General features: G+C 32.0%; 1 protein-coding gene across 1 annotated transcript; it reads left to right on the forward strand.

Moving 5' to 3' along the window:
* Positions 1-2,058: 2,058 nt before the first annotated feature.
* LOC111713518 (probable cytochrome P450 49a1) lies at positions 2,059-24,393 on the forward strand. Its single transcript, XM_023488384.1, has 21 exons — positions 2,059-2,161; positions 3,222-3,321; positions 5,194-5,286; positions 5,772-5,801; positions 6,328-6,406; positions 6,848-6,907; positions 7,989-8,051; positions 8,142-8,187; positions 10,254-10,288; positions 10,388-10,413; positions 15,209-15,292; positions 17,745-17,813; positions 18,596-18,699; positions 19,517-19,617; positions 20,503-20,573; positions 20,908-20,972; positions 21,337-21,422; positions 21,686-21,735; positions 22,183-22,255; positions 24,079-24,146; positions 24,295-24,393. The coding sequence occupies exons 1-21, from the start codon at positions 2,113-2,115 to the stop codon at positions 24,314-24,316; spliced, it is 1,374 nt and encodes a 457-aa protein (XP_023344152.1). The 5' UTR covers positions 2,059-2,112; the 3' UTR covers positions 24,317-24,393.
* The last annotated feature ends 63 nt before the right edge of the window (positions 24,394-24,456 follow it).

A 24,456-nucleotide genomic window follows, 5' to 3' on the forward strand; every position in this document is an offset into this window, starting at 1 on the left:
TGGAACACTAAGTAAGATGGAACACTAATTAAGATGGAACACTAAGTAAGATGGAACACTAAGTAAGATGGAACACTTAGTATGATGGAACACTTAGTATGATGAAACACTAAGCAAAATGGAACACTAAGTAAGATGGAACACTAAGTAAGATTGAACACTAATTAAGATGGAACACTAAGTAATATGGACCACTAGGTAAGATGGAACACTAAGTAAGATGGAACACTAAGTCAGATGGAGCACTAAGTAAGGTGGAACACTAATTAAGATGGAAAATTAAGAAAGATGGAACACTAAGTAAGGTTGAACACTAAATAAGATGGAACACTAAGTAAGATGGAACACTAATTAAGATGGAACACTAAGTAAGATGGAACACTAAGTAAGATGGAACACTTAGTATGATGGAACACTTAGTATGATGAAACACTAAGCAAGATGGAACACTAAGTAAGATGAAACACTAATTAAGATGGAACACTAATTAAGATGGAACACTAAGTAAGATGGAACATTAGGTAAGATGGAACACTAAGTAAGATGGAACAATTAGTAAGATTGAACACTAATTAAGATGGAAAACTAATGAAGATGGAACACTAAGTAAGATTGAACACTAAGTAAGGTGGAACACTAATTAAGATGGAACACTAAGTAAGATTGAACACTAAGTAAGATTGAACACTAATTAAGATGGAACACTAAGTAAGATGGAACACTTAGCAGGATCGAACACTTAGTAGGATTGAACACTTAGTATGATGGAACACTTAGTATGATGGAACACTAAGCAAGATGGAACACTAATTAAAGTGGAACACTAAATAAGATGGAACACTGAGCAAGATGGAACACTAGGTTAGATGGAAAACTAGGTAAGATGGAACACAAAGTAAGATGGAACACTAAGTAAGATGGAACACTGAGCAAGATGGAACACTGAGCAAGATGGAACACTAGTTAAGATGGAACACAAGGTAAGATGGAACACTAGGTAAGATGGAACACTAAGTAAGATGGAACACTAAGTCAGATGGAACACTAAATAAGGTGGAACACTAATTAAGATGGAACATTAAGAAAGATGGAACACTAAGTAAGATTGAACACTAATTAAGATGGAACACTAAGTAATATGGAACACTAGGTAAGATGGAACACTAAGTAAGATGGAACACTGAGCAAGATGGAACACTAGGTAAGATGGACGGACCACTAGGTAAGATGGAACACTAAGTAAGATGGAACACTAAGTCAGATGGAACACTAAGTAAGGTGGAACATAATTAAGATGGAACATTAAGTAAGATGGAACACTAATTAAGATTGAACACTAATTAAGATGGAACACTAAGTAAGATGGAACACAAGGTAAGATGGAACACTATGTTAAAACACTAAGTATCAAACATTTTTTATCTTGTTCAGTTAGTAAATGAGCCTATATTTTTGAGTTGCTCCGCAAAAAAAACTTTTAGAAAATGTCCAGAAGTGTGAATTTCTGTATATTGTCGTGTATGATAAATGTTTAGCGTAGATTCGCTAATATCAAGACAAACATTGAAGAGATTATGCCTAATACAATACATATGTCAGATACAGAGAAAGTTAGAATACATAAGTAATCACCTGATTTATCTCAGGGTTTCATCTCCAATAAATAATTTTAAAATTTCAGCGTTGTTTTGTTATTTGAAAGACAAACAGAGACTAGAATATAATTTATCCGAAAAATGAATGCTTAATTAAATAAATTTACACAATTAAGTTTACTTTGTTTAAAAAAAAAAGTGTCCGGCATTTTCTAGAAGTAATATAAACAATCTCAAATCAAATTATTTATTTTCTTGTGGATAATTATAATTTTAATTAAAATTTGAAGCTATTATCAAAACGCAAAACTAAATAAACATAAATGTATCGCGGGGGAAATGGGTTCGAAAGTGAAAACTAACTGAAGAATCCTAATCTAGGCTACAAAGGGAACAGATGCATGTAATATTTAGGGAGATTAATGATTAATGCAAGTTTTTTGAATTGCTTTGTTACATCAGTCTAGTGTTTACCGTTTACAAACACACTCAGCTCAGTATCAAATAATTTTGAGAAATGAAAGGTTTTAAACATTTACCTGGGCCTACCAGTTACCCTTTCATAGGTATTTTATCTTTCACTTACTTGGGTACCCAGCTTAGCCTGGAAAATAAGTTTTCCATATAAAAAAGGCAAGGCCTAAACATTTTAGACTTTTTAAACCAAGAAAAGAAAAATCTGATGATTCTGCCGAGTTTCCAAATTAAAATATGAGGCAAATCGGTCCATGGGTTCATGAGTTATGATCAGACATCCAAACAAACAGACAGACAAACAGATATCACTACTTTATATAAAAAGATACCACGCACTCGCAGGCTAGTGTAGTGCAGAACATTACAAGAAAAATCTTCATTTAAATCTTATTTTACAGGATTTTCAACTTTGGATAATATAATATACTAACAAAAAACTTGGTAAATTCTTTTTATCTTATAATACAGGATTAACCCCCTTTTTTAATCGGATAGGATTTTTAAAACATTGTAATGCACAATTCTCAGATATATTAGATTTTTGAATGGTTAAATTTGTAATTGAATAATTGAATTGATTCTCTAATTGGTTAACGTAATCCTCTTGAATCTTTAACTTTGAATCGGTTATTCATGAGTTGAACTGTCGTAAGGTAGTTCAACGACTTCTTGCAACTAATCAAATCTGATTCCTGGTGGATTAAATCTAATCCAATCTTAATTCTACTCTTTTTATCTAGGAAACCCACCCTTACCTTAGTTTTACTCTCTTGTATCTAGAAAACATACTTAAACCTTATTTGTACTCTCCTTGTATCTAAGAAACCTACTCCAACCTTAGTTCTACTCTCATTATATCTAGGAATCCTACTCCAACCTTAGTTCTACTATCTTTGTATCTAGGAAACCTACTCCAACCTTAGTTTTACTCTCCTTGTATCTAGGAAAACTACTCCAACCTTAGTTCTACTCTCTTTGTATCTATGAAACTTATTCCAGCCTTAGTTCTACTCTCCTCGTATCTAGGAAACCTACTCCAACCTTAGTTTTACTCTCCTTGTATCTAGGAAACCTACTCCAACCTTATTTCTACTCTCCTTGTATCTAGGAAACCTACTCCAACCTTAGTTCTACTCTCCTTGTATCTAGGAAACCTACTAGGATACAAGGCCCCTGGAGTAGGGAGGAGTCCTTCTCAAACTCCGCATATTTGGAAATATTTTAATCAACAGTTCGGACCCCTTGTCAGGTAGCAATTTAACGTGAATGTTCGTAAATTTTAAGGTAATCAGAGGTAGGCATTTATAAATAGCAAGTATTATTTAAACTATACGACTGGTTCAATACTCTCTGGTCCAAGTTGACATGGGTGACACAGAGACAGTTTTCCCCCCACTCTGAAAGAATCGAGTCTTTGTCACAAACTCTGCTTTTCTAATCCCTATATCTTTGCAACCTATAAATGTCGTATACCTTAGATATATTTCAAACTAAAAATTATGTTGAATCAAACAAACTAAGTTTAAAATATCAATGGTTGAAACCTTCAGGTTGCAAAGATATACGGTTTCCTGAAAAATTTTTTTTAGTTTTTTATCTACTAGCTATCTATTTAGTAACTAAATACCTCATCTATTCATCTACTTATTAACTAATCACCTCATCTATTCATCTATTTATTAACTAATCACCTCATCTATTCATCTATTTATTAACTAATCACCTCATCTATTCATCTATTTATTAACTAATCACCTCATCTATTCATCCATTTATTAACTAATCACCTCATCTATTCATCTATTTATCAACTAACCACCTCATCTATTCATCTATTTTTCAACTAAACACCTCATCTATTCATTTATTTATCAACTAATCACCTCATCTATTCATTTATTCATCTTCTATCAACGAATTACCTCGCTTATTCATCTATTCGAATTTATCAACTAAATTCATCTATTCATTTATTTATCAACTAATCACCTCATCTATTCATCTATTTATTAACTAATCACCTCATCTATTCATCTATTTATAAACTAATCACCTCATCTATTCATCTATTTATCAACTAATCACCTCATCTATTCATTTATTCATCTTCTATCAACTAATTACCTCGTTTATTCATCTATTCTAATTTATCAACTAAATTCATCTATTCATTTATTTATCAACTAATAACCTCATCTATTCATATATTCACAATCTATTTATCAGCTTATCATCAGTTCATCTACTCCCCTATTCATCTATTCATCTATTCATCTATTTATCAACTAATTACCTAATCTATTCATCTATTTATCTATTTATCAATTAATTACCCTCATCTTTTCATCTATTCATTCATTAATTCATCTATTTATCAACTAATTATCTAATCTATTCATCTATTCATAATATCATCAATAACCCAACCCAACTATTAAACTTTTCATCTTTTGCTGAGTCCTGCGATGAGGTATTGTGTTTAAGTTTGAATGGATGAAATCTAAATAAAGAGAGATTTGTTCATTTAGAACAATTAACATAAGAGGTTTAGTTTAGCTGGTACTTGTAATATCTGAAGGATATATCTCAACTTTAGATCAAACCAATCAGCAGATTAAAGAGATTACTGCACCACCAGGGCGAAACCGAACACAAGTTGCGGGGCGGAAGTGAATTAATTTATTGTATTTAGACTAGAATTAATTCATTGGATTTAGACAGAAAAAAACTAGGAAAGGTTTAGACTAGAATGGACTCTCTTTATTTAGACTGGAAATACCTGACATTAAGAATAAAATTAAATCAATGTATTTAAACTTGGGAAAGGTTTAGACTAGAATGAACTACTTGTATTTAGACTAGATAAACCTAGGAAAGGTTTAGACTAGAATACACTCCAATTACGTATTTAGACTAGATAAACCTAGGAAAGGTTTAGACTAGAATACACTCCAATTACGTATTTAGACTAGATAAACCTAGGAAAGGTTTAGACTATAATGAACTCCTTGTATTTAGACTAGATAAACCTAGGACAGGTTTAGACTAGAATACACTTCAATTACGTATTTAGACTTAGGCTGTACAAATGTTTAGAATAGAATGGACTCTCTTTATTCAGACTCGATATACCTGGGAATAAACCAATGGTTCTAGTATTTGATCCTAACCTAGCTGAACAAGTTTACAGAAACGAAGGAGTTTATCCAATCAGGTAATCACTAATCATCCGAGGAGGTTAAAAGCATTAAATTTTGATAATTTTAATAATTCACATAATAGTTTCCTATGGCCAGAATATTTCATTGATTTTTTATGTGAAAGATGGATCCCATGTCAGGCTTCGACATCCGTCTTGTGTTTATATTAGCGCCCAGAGACAGTAGACTGCAATAAAAAAGATGTGCACACTTCTGAAATAACTTTCCTTGCCTTTCATCGTTGAATCATCCCATTCTTGCATCATAAGTCGTTTTCACAGATAGATCAACCATTGTCAGAGTTTGGTAACTTTGCCAACATTAACCTAGCAACAGAGTACTTTTTCCATAGAAAATAATTTAAAAGTCTGCTGTTTTATAATTTGTTTTAATGTATAATGTGTGACGACGACGCTGCAGGGATAGCTTTAAAAATTCAAATTCATTTTGATAACATTTTAAAATATAAGAGACAAATTATTAAATTTCTATTTTTCAGGCCGGGGTTTGATTCTTTGGGTTATATCAGGTTATAAAAATTCCAACATTAACTAAGATTTCTATAATTCGTTTTTTTTACATATTTTAAAAATATAGGACAAGAGAATTAGCTTTATAAATAACATCATATAGTGACATATTTCATTGTTTATAAACTAGCCAGAACTTTATTATTATCAGAGACTCCAGAGTTTACTTTGTGTCTTAATTTCACGTGACCCTTTAGTTGTAGATTGGCCTCATATGGCAATTTACAACAGTAGACCATAGTCCATAAACCTTTGTCCACAGAGACCTAAGACATCCGTATTTTTCTAACTTTAAATTGATTGTCCTTGTGAACCGTGGGACGTTTTTCCCACGGAGTGCATCATGTAAACTCAGGATCTCAACACTTCATTTTCAGCTAAAAAATATTGAGACCTGGCCGTGCGTCGTTAATGATTAATAAGACTTGAAATTAAGTCTATTTACTTCATTACTTCTTCGAAAAAAACAAAACATTTTTTTGCATTGTATTTTTACTTTACACTTGTCCAATGTCCATGCAATAGGAGTAAGTTAAAGGAAACTGGGGGGAATCAAGGGCTAATTACGTCATCAGGAGATGAATGGAGAGAGTTCAGAAATAAGGTGATTAAAAGAACTGTCAGTGATAAAGTTGTTCGAGTTGTTCATAGGAATATTTATCTTATGATTAGGATATCTACCCTTCGGATTTTTAAAGTGATTTTCTAATCTTAAAAAATTTAGATCATTGATATTTTCAAGTTTTGATTGGTAAGAAAAGGAATTGAGTTTTTACCGCAAACTCTGATTTTCTTGTCGCTTTATCTTTACAACCCGATGTTGTAGGCCATTGATAGATCAAATAGTTTAAGTATGAGAAATTTAATATTACACCATCATATTGCAAAGGGATTAGAACATTTTTATTTGTGGCAAAAACTCAATTCCTTTCTACCCTGGACCGTACTTTATAATCTGTAAACTAGTCTTGTGGTTAATTTATCATAAAAAAATGATTTCCTTTTTTGTAGTTATACAGGGTTTTTAAGTTTTTTTATACGCTAGGTTCAGTACAGTGTTTTGCATCCTAAAGTTAGAGAGACTTACTTAACAACCGTACACGAGGTACAGTATTTTAGCAGTACAGTACAGTACAGTGCAATACAGTACAATACAATACTATGCAATACATTACTATAAATTACAATGTAGTACAGTACAGTACAGTACAGTACAGTACAGTACAGTACAGTACAGTACAGTACAGTACAGTACAATACAGTACAGTACAGTACAGTACAGTACAAAGTACACTACAGTACATTACACTACACTACAGTACACTACAGTATACTACAGTACAGTAAAGTACAGTACAGTACAGTACAGTACAGTACAGTACAGTACAGTGCAGTACAGTACAGTACAGTTCAGTACAGTTCAGTACAGTACAGTAAAGTACAGTACAGTATAGTACAGTACAGTACAGTTCAGTACAGTACAGACAGTACATGACCGACTGACAAAGTACAGTTTGATACATCTAACTTTGAACAAAAAAAAGAAACTTGGCAACATTATCTTCTGGGCCTGGCTCTGGATTAAATATGTTTTCATTTAACCCTTTTCATAATGGAGAATTTATGTAATAACTTTTATGGACGAAATCTGACCTAACTCTTCTAATATTCATGTTCCATATCGGGCCCTTGTATATAATTTCCAGGTTGAACCAGGACAAGAAACTATTTTGAATATTTTTTCTCAACTAAAATATAATTCAAAATAAGTTTAAAATCTAGTTTTCAAAAATCAATTCTGTTTTCTTTTCTTAAGAGAACAAATAGGTTTTAATCACTGAAATGCAACCGAATGTGTTTGTTTTCTCACCCTGTGTTTAAACTGAAAACTGGACGAGTTACTGGGACGCAAAGTCATATCAGTAACTCCGCATAATCAAAGGTTTTATTGTGCCAATATTGTAGTTTTTTGTCTAGGTAAAAAGTGATCTGTGAAGCCGTTAAATTTGGAACCCAGCTTTTCCTGGAGATTAAGAACCTTCTTTTAGTTTCAATGAGTTCGCCAATCAAAATTTGAGGCAAATCGGTTCCTGAGTTCTAATCGGAAAAATAAACAGACTTTTTTTTAGCCAATTGAGACCAAAATATGTTTTGATGGCTCACGTTTTTTATTATCAATTCTTTAGATTGGGGTGGAGTTCGCAGATCATATACAGCAGAATATGAAGGATGGAGAAGATGCTACACAGGTTTTTATTAAAATAATTGTAAGGATAATATGGAGGTTTTTATATTTTGAAAACAAAACATTAGGTGTATTTAATTTTGATTTTTCGTAGGAATTCTACAAATGGGCACTAGAGTCTATTGTGGCTATCTCCCTAGGGAAAATAGTTTGAAAAAAATATAAATATTTGAGAAAGAGCGAATGTTTTAGAAAAAACCATTTCATAAAAAAAAGGAATTTATTTTAAATTTTCACACCTTGATTCCACGAGAGAAAAGCACATGAATGCTTCAGTATCTCCCAAATAAAAATTCCCGCTTTCTTTCCGCGAGATTTACCATCCTTTGTTTTGAGTACATTTGTATTTTATGTCTAGAAATTTATGATAAAAGTTGTGTGTATAAAAATGGGAAATTAGTGACAACTTCCAGATGTCAGGATTTAACATTGCAAGATCAAGTTTTAGAGAAATATAGTGTGTTGACAAAACCCCAAATACTTCACACTTTTTTCTCTCAAAGGCTTAGTTATCACCCGATCATAATAAAATTAATATCACAACGTCTTTAGGATGTTAGGAATACATGGCTAAAAAATTATTGGATTTGGTCAACCCTAACAGGATTATATTTTATCAAAATGGTAATAGGCTATGTTTGTTGGGACAAACTGCATACAGAAAGACAGGATAAGATGGTGTTCAGAATATTGTAAAATATGAAAAGACAGGATAAGATGATGTTCAGATTTGTAAAATATGAACAGACAGGATAAGATGGTGTTCAGAATTGTAAAATATGAAAAGACAGGATAAGATGGTGTTCAGAATTGTAAAATATGAAAAGACAGGATAAGATGATGTTCAGATTTGTAAAATATGAACAGGCAGGATAAGATGGTGTTCAGAATTGTAAAATATGAAAAGACAGAATAAAATAATGTTCAGAATTGTAAAATATGAAAAGACAGGATAAGATGATGTTCAGAATTGTAAAATATGAAAAGACAGGATAAGATGATGTTCAGAATTATTGTAAAATATGAAAAGACAAGATAAGATGGTGTTCAGAATTGTAAAATATGAAAAGACAGAATAAGATGGTGTTCAGAATTGTAAATTATGAAAAGACAGAATAAGATGATGTTCAGAATTGTAAATTATGAAAAGAAGAATAAGATGATGTTCACAATTGTAAAATATAAAAAGACAGAATAAGATGGTGTTCAGAATTGTAAATTATGAAAAGACAGGATAAGATGATGTTCAGAATTGTAAAATATGAAAAGACAGAATAAGATGATGTTCAGAATTGTAAAATATGAAAAGACAGGATAAGATGGTGTTCAGAATTGTAAATTATGAAAAGACAGAATAAGATGATGTTAAGAATTGTAAATTATGAAAAGACAGAATAGATGGTGTTCAGAATTGTAAAATATGAAAAGACAGGATAAGATAGTGTTCAGAATTGTAAAATATGAAAAGACAGGATAAGATGTTGTTCAGAATTGTAAAATATGAAAAGACAGGATAAGATGGTGTTCAGAATTGTAAATTATGAAAAGAAACTTGAAACAAGAAACAGAATATTCTAATCTGGAAAATATGCTTAGTGTTAGATCAATGTCGGAATCGTGTCCTAGTTTTAGATTGAAAAAAACCATCAAAGGACTGTAGACAGGGGCGTATTCAGGAATTTGTCCCGGGGGGGGGGGTTCAGCAACCGGTCCAGGGGGGGCTGAGCCCTTATAGCCCCCCCCTCTGAATACGCCTCTGACTGTAGACGTAGTAAATAGGCACAACGGAATCCTTGAAACCATAATCCTCAAGGGCGTTTTTTAGCTTAAAAAGTGTTTAATTCTGAAAATATTCGCATGGGTTTCCTGCAGTAGAAATGCACAAGTCACTTTTGTAAAGAAATCACAATTGAAAAAAACAGTTTTTAAAATTATAAATATATTATCAGACAAAGCTTTCAAGGTATACCGCTCATGTCATTCTATAAATGGTCACTTGAAATTACGTTTACGACCCTTTTAGTTATGATAACACTTCTTTTGGTGAATTTGTCTCTTGGTAATAACTTTAATTTCTTAGACTTTTGCGTATTTATACAACTTTAAAATTGTATTAAAAAAGTAACTTTAAAGACAACTTTCAGTTCGCAAAATTTAATCAATTTTAGTTTCCAAATCTACAAAACTTAACTATTTTATTTTCAAGAAACCCGACTCAACTGCTTTCATCCCAGTCAACAAGTAAGTTTAATTGTGAGAAAAAATATTTTTTAAGTCAGTCATCTTAATATTGAAAATTTGGAAGATTTCCTTTGAGATTTATTATTTATTTAATTTTAGGATTCTGTCAACACTCAAGTTCTCAGGGAAGAGTTACAAAACTTTTAGAGATAGATAGATAAATAGTTTAGTAGTCATTTAGCCCAACTTAACCCTAGCCCTTTTATCCATCTAAGTCCTGGGGTTTAGTTGTCATTTAGTCCAACTTAGTCCCAGGGATTTGTAGTCATTTGGTCCAACTTTGTCCCAGGGGCTTAGTAGTCTTTTAGTTCAACTTAGTCCCAGGGGTTTATTAGTCCTTTAGTTCAACTTAGTCCCAGAGATTTGTAGCCATGTAGTCCAACTTTGTCCCAGCGGCTTAGTAGTCCTTTTTTTCCAACTAAGTCCTGGGGTTTAGTTGTCCTTTAGTCCAACTTAGTCCCAGGGATTTGTAGTCATTTGGTCCAACTTTGTCCCAGGGGCTTAGTAGTCTTTTAGTTCAACTTAGTTCCAGGGGTTTATTAGTCCTTTAGTTCAACTTAGTCCCAGAGATTTGTAGCCATTTAGTCCGACTTTGTCCCAGGGGCTTAGCAGTCCTTTAGCCCAACTTAGTTCCTTGAGTTTAGCAGTCTAGTAGTCTAGTAGTCTAGTATTCTAGTGGTCTAGAAGTCTAGTAGTCCAGTAGTCTATTATTTTAGTAGTCTAGTTGTCTAATACTCCAGTAGTCCAGTAGTCTAGTAGTCAAGTAGTCTAATAGTCTAGTAGTCTAGTGCTCCAGTAGTCTAGCAGTCTAATAGTCTAGTAGTCTAGTAGTCTAGTAGTCTAATAGTCTAGTAGTATAGTACTCCAGTAGTCCAGTAGTCTAGTAGTCTAATAGTCTAGTAGTCTAGTGCTCAAGTAGTCTAGCAGTCTAATAGTCTAGTAGTCTAATAGTCTAGTAGCCTAGTAGCCTAGTAGTCTAGTAGTCTAGTAGTCTTATAGTCTAGTGCTCAAGTAGTCTAGCAGTCTAATAGTCTAGTAGTCTAGAAGTCTAGTCGTCTAGTAGTCTAGTAGTCTAATAGTATAGTAGCCTAGTAGCCTAGTAGTCTAGTAGTCTAGTAGTCTATTAGTCTATTAGTCTAGTAGTCTAGAAGTCTAGTAGTCTAGTAGTCTAGTAGTCTAGTAGTTTAGGGCTCCAGTAGTCTAGCAGTCTATTAATCTAGTAGTCTAGTAGCCTAGTAGTCTAGTAGTCTAGTAGTGTAGTAGTCTAGTAGTCTCGTGGTCTAGTAGTCTAGTAGTCTAGTAGTCTAATAGTCTAGTACTCTAGTAGCCTAGTAGTCTAGTAGTCTAGTATTCTAGTAGTCTAGTAGTCTAGTAGTCTAGTAGTCTAGTAGTGTAGTAGTCCAATAGTCTAGTAGTCCAGTATTCTGGGATGAAAGAACAGGGAACAATGGAAAAGTAAAACATGAATGTTCTCTGACTTCACAGTTCTTATAATCAGTATTCAAAGTGTTTCTTAGACATACTTAATATTAATACATGTTGTATATATATTATATATATAGTCATAGCGTGGGAGTATGTTCATTAGCTAAGGATCTATTAATACATTTCTTATAATACAGGGCGTCCCACGAAACATGACAGTTGGTGAATATTTTAAAAATGTCTTCTTCCATAATTTGTTAAGCTGTTTGATACCATAGAGAATAATAATAAACATTATATGCAGAGGCGTACGAGGGGGAGCCGAGCCCCCCGCCCCCCCCCCCCTACGCGTGCAACCCCGGCTGAGGGGGGCACTCATCGGGGAGGGCTCTTTTAATATTACATCTGCTTGCATTTCCCTTCCTCAGGCAATCTACATTCTACATTGCATTGCATTGTACTCACCCAAACTAAAAGATTAAGAAAAGAAATAAATTATATTCTGATTCACAACAATACACTTCAAAGCTTTGTCTGATCAAGTATTTAATTAATTATCCATGTTTCCCATTTTGAAAACTGAATATTTTTATTTGTGGTTCCTCTACAGAAGTGACTCGCGCATTTCGATCACAGATTAAGATATATTGGAGTAAAAGACTTTTCTACCGAACTAAACTGCAAAAAGTCTTTAAATCTTATCCAATATTTGGAAGACGACATTCTAAACTATTTTGATTTCTAAATTAATTAGAAATTAGATTTTAGTTTTAAAAATAAATTATACTTTAAAAATCTTTGACTCCAGAGACCGGTAAAGTTGGCGGTCTCGGGAATATTCGTTATAAACAAAATTAATTAAGTATTTTGATAGTTTTTTGTCGTACTCTCAAATACTCAGCAAAACAACCCAGTGGACTTCTGCTTTGTGGCACTTAAAAAAAATTGACTTTAATTGTTTTTTCTTGAAATTTAATATTAATATTTTTTTTTATTTGGAAAAATTTAAATTTTTTTTAAGTGACATTTTTAAATCCATGCCATGCCATGAGTCTAAAACTGAAGAACGAAAACTTCCGACTTAAATTTGAAGTTTCAGCTTGAATACCACTTCTGCTTTATTTAAACCTGAATTTTAACCCTGGGGTTAAATATTTAACTCGTCGATTTTTGCGAGTTAAAATTTAAACCCGGAAATCCCGCATTCAATTATGCGATATTTCAATCATGAAAATGATTCAATCTGACGGTTTGAGTTTATAAATCTTTTCTCGTTATCTTGAATAACTAAAGACATTGTGTAATCCAAAATATATTTTGAAATTTGAAATTGAAATTATGAAACGGAATAGAATAGATGATGTTGCGTAATCTTTGTCGATTCGTAACTCTCGTAAATTTCCCTCCAAATCTAAATTGAGAAGTTAATATCTAAGTCTCATAGTGGCGTAAATAAGGGGGGTTATTGGGGTTATTTACCCCCCCCCCCTAGAATCTTGGGGGGTAATTACCCCCCCCCTAGAATCGGGGGGTAATTACACCCCTTAGAATTTAAAAATTTGATTTAAGATTGAATCTTTTAAATTTGCAAGAAAATTAGTTAAATGTGCAGATACTTCATATATTTCAGAGGGTATGGGCAATGAAAAATACATTTTTACTTCTAAATAATGTCATTTCTATATTAGATTCATTTAAGATCTTAACTATACTACATTGACGATAAGAAAATTTTAGAAATTAGAAATAAGAATTTTAACAGAGACAATATTTTTTCAAAGTTTTGCAGAGTAGCTTCTCTAAAGATTTATAAAAGAAACGATCTTCATCCTCTTAGAGTAAAACTATTATTTTTATGTTACTTAAAATAATTTCAGTTTTTTTTACAGATCTTTGTAGTTAATGTAAAATGAATGACTATAATGAAGGATATAAAACAAGGTGAAAGCTGAAAGGAATGAAATGAAGCCTTCATTTGATGGAGTTTGTAAATGCCTGAAATGAGTGGTAAATGCAAATCAAACCCAATTACAGCCAATAATTTGATATACATCATGATATTTTTCCAGGGGGGGGGGGGAAAAAAAATTTTCGCCACGCTTCGCGCGCCAAATTCAAAAATCTTATATGAAATTAAAAAGAAATCCATCAAAATTTTTTTTTTAGTTACAGGAAAATGCCTTAAAAAGGAAGGGGGGGGGGCGAGGGTGTATTCTACAATGTCCCATATAAATGCCTCATAACTTACAGTTGCAATAACCTACATTTATACGTTTACATAACGAATGTAGAATGAAAGATATTGGTTGTACAAGCTTTTGTTACATCTGCTACTATGAGTAGAATTTTTCAGATTTAACCTCATTCAGAACAGATTTTAGGACAAAGTCTTCACCTTTATTCAAGCAATAATTTACTTTATCATTAAGTAGTTCATGTTTTCAGCCCCCTCCCCTCCCCCCACAAAAGAAAAAAATTAGCTTAAACTTTGTTATATTGCTATTCCTATAATGTTGATCAAGCTATATCTGAAATTTCCAGGAGACCCTTGTTATTGATCCCTTCTTTTCAGCTTGTTCTTGAAGCATTCCTCTGATTGAACTATGTGCTCAATAAACTAACGTTCAATTATCATATTTTTTTCCGGATCAGAGCTCTTAAATTTTCTCAGGTTCAGGATTCATGAATAGCTAAATTGCAAAACAGGGTGGACTTCTTGCCCCCTCCCCCCTACAGGGGGGGCAAGCCTTCTTAAGGGATGGGCATGTCGCCCCTTAATCGGGCTAGGGGGGCACTCATGGGTTGAAGTGGATGAAGTCGTTTCACTTCATTTCCCGTGAATATATAGTTAATGTTTCCCTCCCTACAAAATATTGGAAACTTCTAGATTTGTTTAATACAAGGTTTCTAGTTGGAAACTATAGATTTGTGTAGAAAATACAAGATTTCTAGTTGGAAACTTAAGATTTGTGTAGAAAATACAAGATTTCTAGTTGGAAACTATAGATTTGTGTAGAAAATACAAGGTTTCTAGTTGGATACTTAAGATTTGTGTAGAAAATACAAGGTTTCTAGCTGGAAACTGTAGATTTGTGTAGAAAATACAAGGTTTCTAGTTGGAAACTATCGATTTGTGTAGAAAATACAAGGTTTCTACCTGGTTACTATGGATTTGTGTAGAAAATACAGGAATTCTAGCTAGAAACTAATATTAATTTCAAAAATATTGACTCTTATAGCCTTACAGGCAAACGTTAGGAGGCAAAAAAACATTCTGAAAATGAAAAATTGTGAAGGACAATTTTCGAATGAATTTATTGAACAGATTGATGAATTCAAAGAGAACAAGACGTCAGACTAATTTAGAAATTGTTTTTATATTAGTTCCCACATCTTTTTATGCAAAGAAACAGCTGACAAATAATAGAATTCAAACAAAAGTGAAACTTTAAAAAATAAATCATACAAGTTTTCAAATGCAACTCTGGTTCCTAGTCTAATGAAGGAGATCTTTCATGGATGCAAGAACCTTGACGTTGGAGCAAAACTGTGGAGATATTTCCCCTCAAAAACCTTCAGGTAACTCAAGCTTTACATCCAGATCTGAACGTTTGTGTGGATATTGTTTATCTTGAATGTTTAATCTCGATATCCAATGTGGGCTCTTTTAAAGTAATTGAGTCTTTGCCACAAGCAAAAAAAAATTATTTCCTATAATTTTGCAACCCACTGTCATAACCGTTAGATATTTTAAACTCCAAATTTCATTGAATCAAAAAATGCAAGTTTGAAATATCTAAGGTTTACACCATTAGGTTCCAAAGATTGGAAAATTTGATTTTGTTGCAAAGATTTAATTCCTTTGAGAAGAAATTCTTGATAATTCAGGGTATTGCCATCACAGGATATTAAGGACGAATTAAATTAGTCCCTGTCTAAAGCATAATTGATGTGGATAAAGCAAATAGTTTTAGCTTGAAATCAACGTATTAAATGAAATTGCAGAATCTGTGTAATGTGTACACCAAAAAGTGTTTCAAGTTTATGTAACTATTTGGAAATCTCTATCAGTGTCACTAAAATCTAAAGGTTGCATGATCCGAGCCGGTACAACTTGTACGTGCATGCATTCAGTCGTACTGTCCAGTCAGGAACTCTGAACTACCCATCTGTAGGTTAGAACTAGAATGTTTTTCTTACTCTGGATAGTTAAAGTTTATAGAAACCAAGTCAATGTTAATTTTTTCATCATTTAATTACAAAGTTACAAACTTTAGACTTCAGAGGAATCAAATTTAACATTACGTATGAAAAAGATTTCTTTAAAGATGAAAAATGACAAATTAAGCATTTTTAAATTAACACTACTTAAATCATTAAATAGGATTAAACAGATGACCAAATTTTAAAAAATCATTGTTACATGAATAAGATTAGAATGATATGCCATATCTATGCCATATTTATGTACCAAGTTATAATTTTTAACAGAAAAAATCAATTTTTGCGACAATTAAATGATTCAATCAAATATTTTGATTTGGTTTCATCAATATCAGAAGGTAAAAGGTACTTAAAAAGAATTAGACTTGGAAAAACAGGGTTCTTTACACAAACTCAAATCTTTTCAACCTGATAGTGTAAAGATATAGTGATTAAGAAATCAAAGTTCATGTAAAAAAAATGGATTCCTTTGTATTCGGTGTCTGGTACATATCTAGAAGGCATCATTAAAGGGAGTGTTCACGAAAAATGAAAGCTGGTATAGGCTTACGTCGAAAAATTATTCATGGTGATCACCACTAACCTTACTTCTATCTGTTGCGTCTATAAGACGAAAATTGTTAAAAAAAAAACGACTTACGGAAGAACGTAGACCCCATGCAAATTCAGAAAGTTGCAACATACGACTCGGATCGTAAAAAAATCCATTTAATTACATACAAATCTTTCAGATATTACAACTATATTATCATCGATAATTTTTCGACGCATTCGTATAAAGTTGATATTTCATAATATTTTTTACAAAACAAAGTGTATTTCATATTCATGTTGAACCTCATTTTCCTGGACGTTTATGCTGACTTTCGAAAACTATTTCTAACAATATTCAAAATCTAATAAGTGACGCTAAAAAATCCAAATCATCGTTTTAAATAGTTTTCTATTGTGAATTTAGCAATTAATTTCTACGAAATTTGGAAATTTATTGGAATTTAAAAATTTTGTTTTTTCGGCATTCTTATCAGAATGATACGGACGATTTTTAAGTAGTCTTTTTTAACGTTTTGATACAAAAACCTCGTGGACATTTGGCTGTTAAAAAAAATTGAAAACTGATATTCCCTGACACCTCACACTTTAAAAGTATATAAAAACTCTATCTTGCATTCTTCCGACAGTTAGAAGATTAAAAATATTTAGACTTTTGTGCGAAATATATTAAATTCTTTATTTTGTTTACCTTGTCACAAACAGTTTTCAGATTATATTTAAAATATTCATTTAAAAATAAAATGAATAAATTTACTATAAAATTTATTTAAAGATTTGTCTACTATGAAAACTTTTGATGCATTTTATATTTCTTCTTTTAAACGTGATGTTAGTTGCATCTAACACTTAGTAATTACAAATGGATTTGTAAACTACTGGAGTGCTTTTCAAATATGTTTAGCAAAAACTTGCTTTATAAACTATGATTTTTCTTCAAATATTTTTGGACAACAAAGTAGTAAAATTTAAAAAATATGGTTCATTTATAAGGTTTATTTGTTTTCCTTAAGAAAATCCAACTTGTGCTTGGTTAAAACAATTTGTTGATACTGATTCTGCTTTGTTTTTCATTTTAATTTTGAAACATCATAGATTTACTTGACTGTGTACTGCAGATATATAGGGAATAGAAATTAATTTTGTGTGACAAGCGTTCAATTCGTAAAACATATCACACCTATCAGATATATTAGTGGGGTTATTGAAATCCCAAAATATTTTTTTTTCTTCAAATATTAGGTTCATTTGTTAGGAAGCTTGAGCGAGATATTGAACTGTTTACCCGGATAACAAATCAGATGATCCACAAGGCAATTCAAAAGTAAGATTTTTTATTTAACTCTCCAAAATTAGTAAAAAGAAAACAGACCTATTTTTAAAGTGGTTTCACCTGACAAAGGAGTCCATATAGTTGGTCTCCAATAACCGTTAAAACGGCTGAACAGATCGGACACCAAGTTCTTAGCAAAACCTAACATGACCGCTCATAATTAAAAAAGTACCGTCTCCAAAACGTTAAATTCTTATAAATTTAGCAAAGCACCAAAAAATACAAAAAAAATCAGCGAAATTTTAAATTGGGAGTGTTAAAAATGTACGAATGAAAAAATTTAAAAACTTTATATCTATGCATGAAAAAGATTATGACTATTAATTTTACGATAACGTCGTCTTTATTGCTTAAAGATATTAAGGAAGGATGGTACGTATCCGCTAGACTATAGACTTCTGACCTACTTTCTCGTAGTTTTACAGCTGTTTAATCTAACTTAACCCACAAATAATACAAAATATACAGCTGCTGTAAGTTCAAAGTTGGATATTGCAGTTGGTAGGAAAGTTATTACTCGCACGTGGTTTTACAACTGTTTAACCTAACGTAACCCACAAATAAAACAAAATATACAGCTGCTGTAAGTTCAAAGTTGGATATTGCAGTTGGTAGGAAAGTTATTACTCGCACGTGGTTTTACAACTGTTTAACCTAACCTAACCCACAAATAAAACAAAATATACAGCTGTTGTAAGTTCAAAGTTGGATATTGCAGTTGGTAGGAAAGTTATTAGTACAGGGATACCGGGTATATAATATTGTTACCTCAGGGAGAAGGAGAATGAGTTGCAGAATACCCTGCTCGGAAACCTATTCAGCCGGGGCTGTGACGAGATCACCATGACAGTCCTTGCCACAGATCTCATCTTTGGAGGTGAAATTTTTTTATAGCTAGCAGCAGAACACGGTAAACTAGGGGTCAGGGCACGTCAAACTAAGGTAAATTGCACGTATATTGTTGAAATCTTATAAGATGTTTTCAATCATAACTCTTCTTACAAAAGAGCTTTTGAAAAGTACAAAAATATTTTGAAAAATATTCTTACAATGGAACCGGATAAACTTGCTTTTCTCATACTTCTCCGTAAAAAAGCTACGAGGTCACAAAATCGTTCCAGTGATGTCGCATAAGTATTACCTTCTCCTTCTGTCTTATTATATGTATATAATGTGGATCTCTTGATAATACTATAATGAAAGTAAAAAGGATTTATTTCGTTGTGGTTAGTTTTCACTAAGAAGTTCATTGTTATTGTGCAGTGGGACAATAACATTTATGAATAATCGATGTGAAGTTACTGATAAAAATTGCACATTTCGTTGATCCTTAAATGCAATGTGTTTTAAAAGTTCAGATGTTATTAGGTTTCAAAGGTACTTACCTTATACAGTATTATATGTTGGGTTATGTGGGTTTACCAATAACAAAGAAACTGAAACCCTAATTTCTAACACTCATATCTTTGTTAATATCTTAACCTGCTGATTATCAAGGATCAAAAAGCATAACTACGTTTGAATTGTTTTACACCATCAGGTTGCAAGTTTGTGAGTTTGAGACAAGTAATCAGTTTCTTTAGACAGGTTAAAACAAACCTAGATTACTTGTTGGTTAACATGACCATTGACCATTGACCATTGACTATTGACCATAGACCATTGACCATTAACCAACCCTATTCAAATGACAGGTGTGGAGCAGGTGGCCCATGCCGTCATGTTTTCTCTTTACCTTCTTGGGGTCAACCCAGACAAGCAGAAGATACTGCACAACGAGCTGACCCGCACACAGGTAGTTTTATAGCTACCTGTCTTCAGTAATCCTTGGTTACCCTTCATAGACAATCCTTGGTTATCCTTCTTAGACAATCCTTGGTTATCCTTCTTAGACAGTTTCCTGTTATCATTCATAAAAAAATCGTGGTAATCCTTCATAAACAATCCTTGATTTTCCTTAATAGACAATCCTTGGTTATCCTTCATAAACAATCCTTGGTTATCCTTCATAGACAATCTTTTGTTATCTTTCATAAACAATCCTTGTTTATCCATCATAGGCAATAATTGGTTATCCTTACTAAACAATCCTTGGTTTTTCCTTCATAACAATCCTTGGTTACCCTTCATAGACAATCCTTGGTTATCCTTCATAGACAATCCTTGGTTATCCGTTATAAACAATCCTTGGTTTTCCTTTATAGACAATCCTTGGTTATCCTTCATAGACAAAACTGGATTATCCATCATATACAATCCTAGTTGATCCTTCAAAGACAATCCTTAGTTATCGGTTCCTTAACAATCCTTCATTAACATTACTTGATTATCCTTCATGGACAATTCTTGGTTATCCTTCATAAACAATCCTTCTTTATACTAAATAAACAATCATTGGTTATCCTACATAAAAATCCTAGATTATTCCTTCATAACAATCCTTTATTATCCTTTATAGACAATCCTTAGATATCCTTCATATACAATCCTTGGTTATCCTTCATAAACAATCCTTGGTTTTCCTTTATAGACAATCCTTGATCACCTTCATAGACGATCCTTAGTTATCCTTCATAGACGATCCTTAGTTATCCTTCATAAACAATCTCTGATTGTCCTTCTTAATCTTACAATCCTTGGTTTTGTATCATGAATAATAAATATCTCTGTATGTATCTAGAACCCGAATTATCTGAAAGCTGTTGTAAAGGAGACAATGCGGCTTTACCCTCCGGCTGTAGGAAATATTAGGTAGAAGTTGAGTTTTTACAGGAATTCTGACGGACATTTTCCAGGTTTTTTTTTCGCAGATTTTACATTTTACTCTTGAGAAGATTCTTTTCGTTTATACTAAAGGGTTTATTAATCCTTAAAGGTTTTCATTATGCTTTTACAGAGATTCTCCAAACTTTTTATGGAGAGGTTCTTAACGGTTCATAATAGTGAAGGAATTCTTTGGAGTTATTACAAATGAAGGATATGTTAACTTTTTGTAATTTTAAAGTAATTAGGGCAAATTGCTCATTATTATTTCTTAAGTCGAATCGTCGAAATGTTAAAAATGTTAAGTGTCAAAAAAATGCAGGCAGCTAAGTGTTCCTCTGGAACTGGGAGAATATAGTCTGGAACCTGGAACTGTTTATATTCTTGGTAAATTTTTTATATTTTTTTTTAACTTTTCTGCATTAAAATTTACACTAGGAAAAAATTATGCAATAAACAAAAACGTGGTTTGTTTTTCCATACGAAGGGGACCTGGAATTATCGTCCCGTAAACTTTTTTTCTCAGCCTGTCTGTGTGGCATCTTCATAGGGGTAGATTTATTTTTAATTCGGTCAAGCAAGATTTCGCCCTTAATTTCAAAAGTTTTCTATTGGATATTATTCTTGACAGAGTCAGGTAAGTTTTCATATAGTCTTTACAAATTGAAAACCTTAGAGAAGATATATTGAACACTGAACAATCATTTTTGATCAATGTTTTTATTAATTAATCTATTATTTCTACCCGCAGCGCATCAGATAATGTCCCGGAACCCTGAATATGTCAGAGAACCTGAACAATTCATCCCAGAGAGATGGATGAGGAAGAGTATTCAGGTTGGAATAATTAAAGTTTTCGTTAAAAAAAAACTTTTTTTGCCAAAAATCTTCTTAGAAAAGCAAATTTCGATCAACTTCTCTGAAAAGTAGTTGTAAAAATAATTATAATTCTTCTTGTTCTTAAAGCTAATGGTACACAATATAACCTACTTCATTTCAGAAAAGAAAGAATTATTGTGAGTTTATTTCTTAATTATTTAAGGATATAAAATAAGCGTCTTATCATTTTGAAGAAAAAAATGGAAACGGATTTTTTTTAGAAAGAAGAGCTGCCACCATTCTTAACACTTCCTTTTGGTTGGGGACCAAGGTATTTTAAATACTGGCTAAAGTTAATTAATATCGCTTCAAATTCTTTTAATTCCTACTGATTATAAATGTCAAATTTGGTCTTCTGTTTTACTAAATTTTCCTAAAATTGTCTGTTGTGTTGAACATATAAGGAAAGCTGATTTCAAGATGGGGATTATACAAATCTTATATAATATTAATAGCAGACGATTTTTATGTTTTAGAAAAGTTTCTGATTTTCAAATCCGTAATATCTTTGCAGCAACCTGTCTTTTAGTTCTACTAGAATAAATAAAAATATTAAAGGTTTACATTGTCAGGTTGCAAAGATATAGGGATAAGAAAATTTAAGTTTTGTGGTGAACATAGACTCAACAATTTTTTTCGGGATAATTTTCCGTTAAATTTAACACATGACTTAGCCATTAATTTTATCCACGGTCTCATGGTGCACTATCAATTGCAGGAGCTGTATTGGAAGAAGGTTTAGCGAGATGGAAATATTTTCAATGATTTCAATTCTTATATCAAGGTTTCAGGTTAGATTTCTATATTAAAACAACTTTTAATCCAAATAAAAAGAAAAAAATACTCGTTTTTATCATTAAGGGGGGGGGGGGTAAAGGTTAGAGCAAGATTGATGATCCCTCCCCCTAATTTAATAATAAGAATCTGAACTCACATTGGTCAGTTTACATTAAGACTGAAAACTCTTGTTTCTTGTTATTGCCTCAAACTCAAACTTACCGTATTTCTTTCATATCTTTCTATGCGTTTAAATTTATTTATCAATTCGATAGTTAATATATCTGACTTGTATTAACATTAGCTTTAAAATCAAGATAGCGTCTTAGCGTCTTCTTAAAACTAGGAGATGAAAGATTGCACTGGAAATAATTCGCAATATTTAACATAATTTTTTCCATTTAATTAATCTCAAGCTCTTTCTCAATCTTTAAGTTTAAGTAGATTTAGAGGCAGAATTCTTAAAGAGATTGAAAGCGTAATTTCAAAAAAAAATTGAAAAAAAAAAACATTCAAAATACAGAAATATTCATGACCTGGACTAAAAACTAAAAACTAAAAACTAAAATCTAAAAACTGAAAACTGAAAACTGAAAACTGAAAACTGAAAACTAAAAACTAAGAAAACTGAAAACTAAAATCTAAAGACTAAAAACTAAAAACTAAAATCTAAAATCTAAAATCTAAAATCTAAAAAAATTTTCCTCTAAAAAAATAAATATGTACTCATAACCATGCATGGCAGAAAACAAAATTCAGCCTTCATATTATTTAAGCTTTTAAACCATCTTTAAAGACACATCCTTAGTGGGTAACCCTGTAAATGGTATAACTGATACTAGAAATAATCTTTAGTATACAGACGCAGACATATACAGATGTATACAACCCAGACATGCATAAACAACATATACATTACATTTTGATCCGAATCTTGAATTGGCCCTGAAAAAACGACTCCCAATTCATTTTACATTTCTTTAACATTTTTAGATTTGGGGGTTGAGAGCTTTTGGTTGATACTTTTCCCCTTGGATCCGCAAAATGTGGCGGATCCAAGCATTGTGTGAAGTAATGTTAATCATGAACCCTTGATCTTGATCTTGATCCTTGGGGGTTGAGAGCAAATAGTTTTTGGTTGATACTTTTCCCTTTGGATCCGCAAAATGTGGCGGATCCAAGCATTGTGTGAAGTAATGTTAATCATGAACACTTGATCTCGAAATCTGAAATGGGAACGTTTAAAGAAATTTCTAATCCCTATCTTTTGGCAGCCTGATACTGCAAAGATTTGATATGTCAATCTTTAATTTTTTTTTTGATTTAACAGAATTTATAGTTTGAAATATCTAGAGTCTATTACTTGGGTTGCAAATATAGAGTGATTAGAGTTTGTGGCAAAAACTCAACTCCTTCGAGGGTCAAGGCTTTCTGTCCCTTCATTTCAGTAGTTATAAACACCATGAAATATTGAACAGGAATTAAGCGACAGTGTACGTTAACCGAATCACGATAAAGATTGACAAAAGTACGAGATCAAGAGTTTCTCAGCCTAGGATATATTTTCTATTATTATAGGATAAACATATATACCTATTAAACTAAGAACTTTAAAACCTATGACTGAGAACATTCCGGTGGTTCTACAGAGTTCCTCAATCAAAATTTGAGCCAACTCTGTTAAGGGGTTGCAAGTTATGATCAGACATACCAACAGTGATTACTTCTTTATATATATATAGATATCTTTATAGGCTTTTAGTTGGCAATATTATATATATTTCCTAAATATATACGGAATGGTATATATCAAATTGTTAAATATATTAATTTTTAGATTGGCTGGGAAGGATCTCCTCTGAGGATCAAATCCGAAATTGTAATCTTCCCAGAAGGAGAACTAAGGTAACAAATAAACCTAACAAATTTTAAAAAGCAAAAACATTTACTTTTGTCAGAATAAACTCCTTAGAAAGTACTTTATTCAACTAAGGTGTCTTTAAAGTTATGCACATTCAAGAAATGAAATTAATGCTATTTTCATCATTTTCAGGTTCAACTTCAAGAAGAGATAATAATTCATTCAACATCTTATGAGTTAAACATAGCTAATTTTTTTATAATTTAGTTTAAATAAACATCCACTATTAAATTTTTTCATAAATGAATACAATTTTGATATCCAAAATATGCAGAATGCAATGTGGACATAAAA

This window comes from Eurytemora carolleeae, unplaced genomic scaffold (genome assembly GCF_000591075.1).
Source record: "Eurytemora carolleeae unplaced genomic scaffold, Eaff_2.0 scaffold1438, whole genome shotgun sequence".
In the NCBI taxonomy this organism is placed as follows: Eukaryota; Metazoa; Arthropoda; class Copepoda; order Calanoida; family Temoridae; genus Eurytemora; species Eurytemora carolleeae.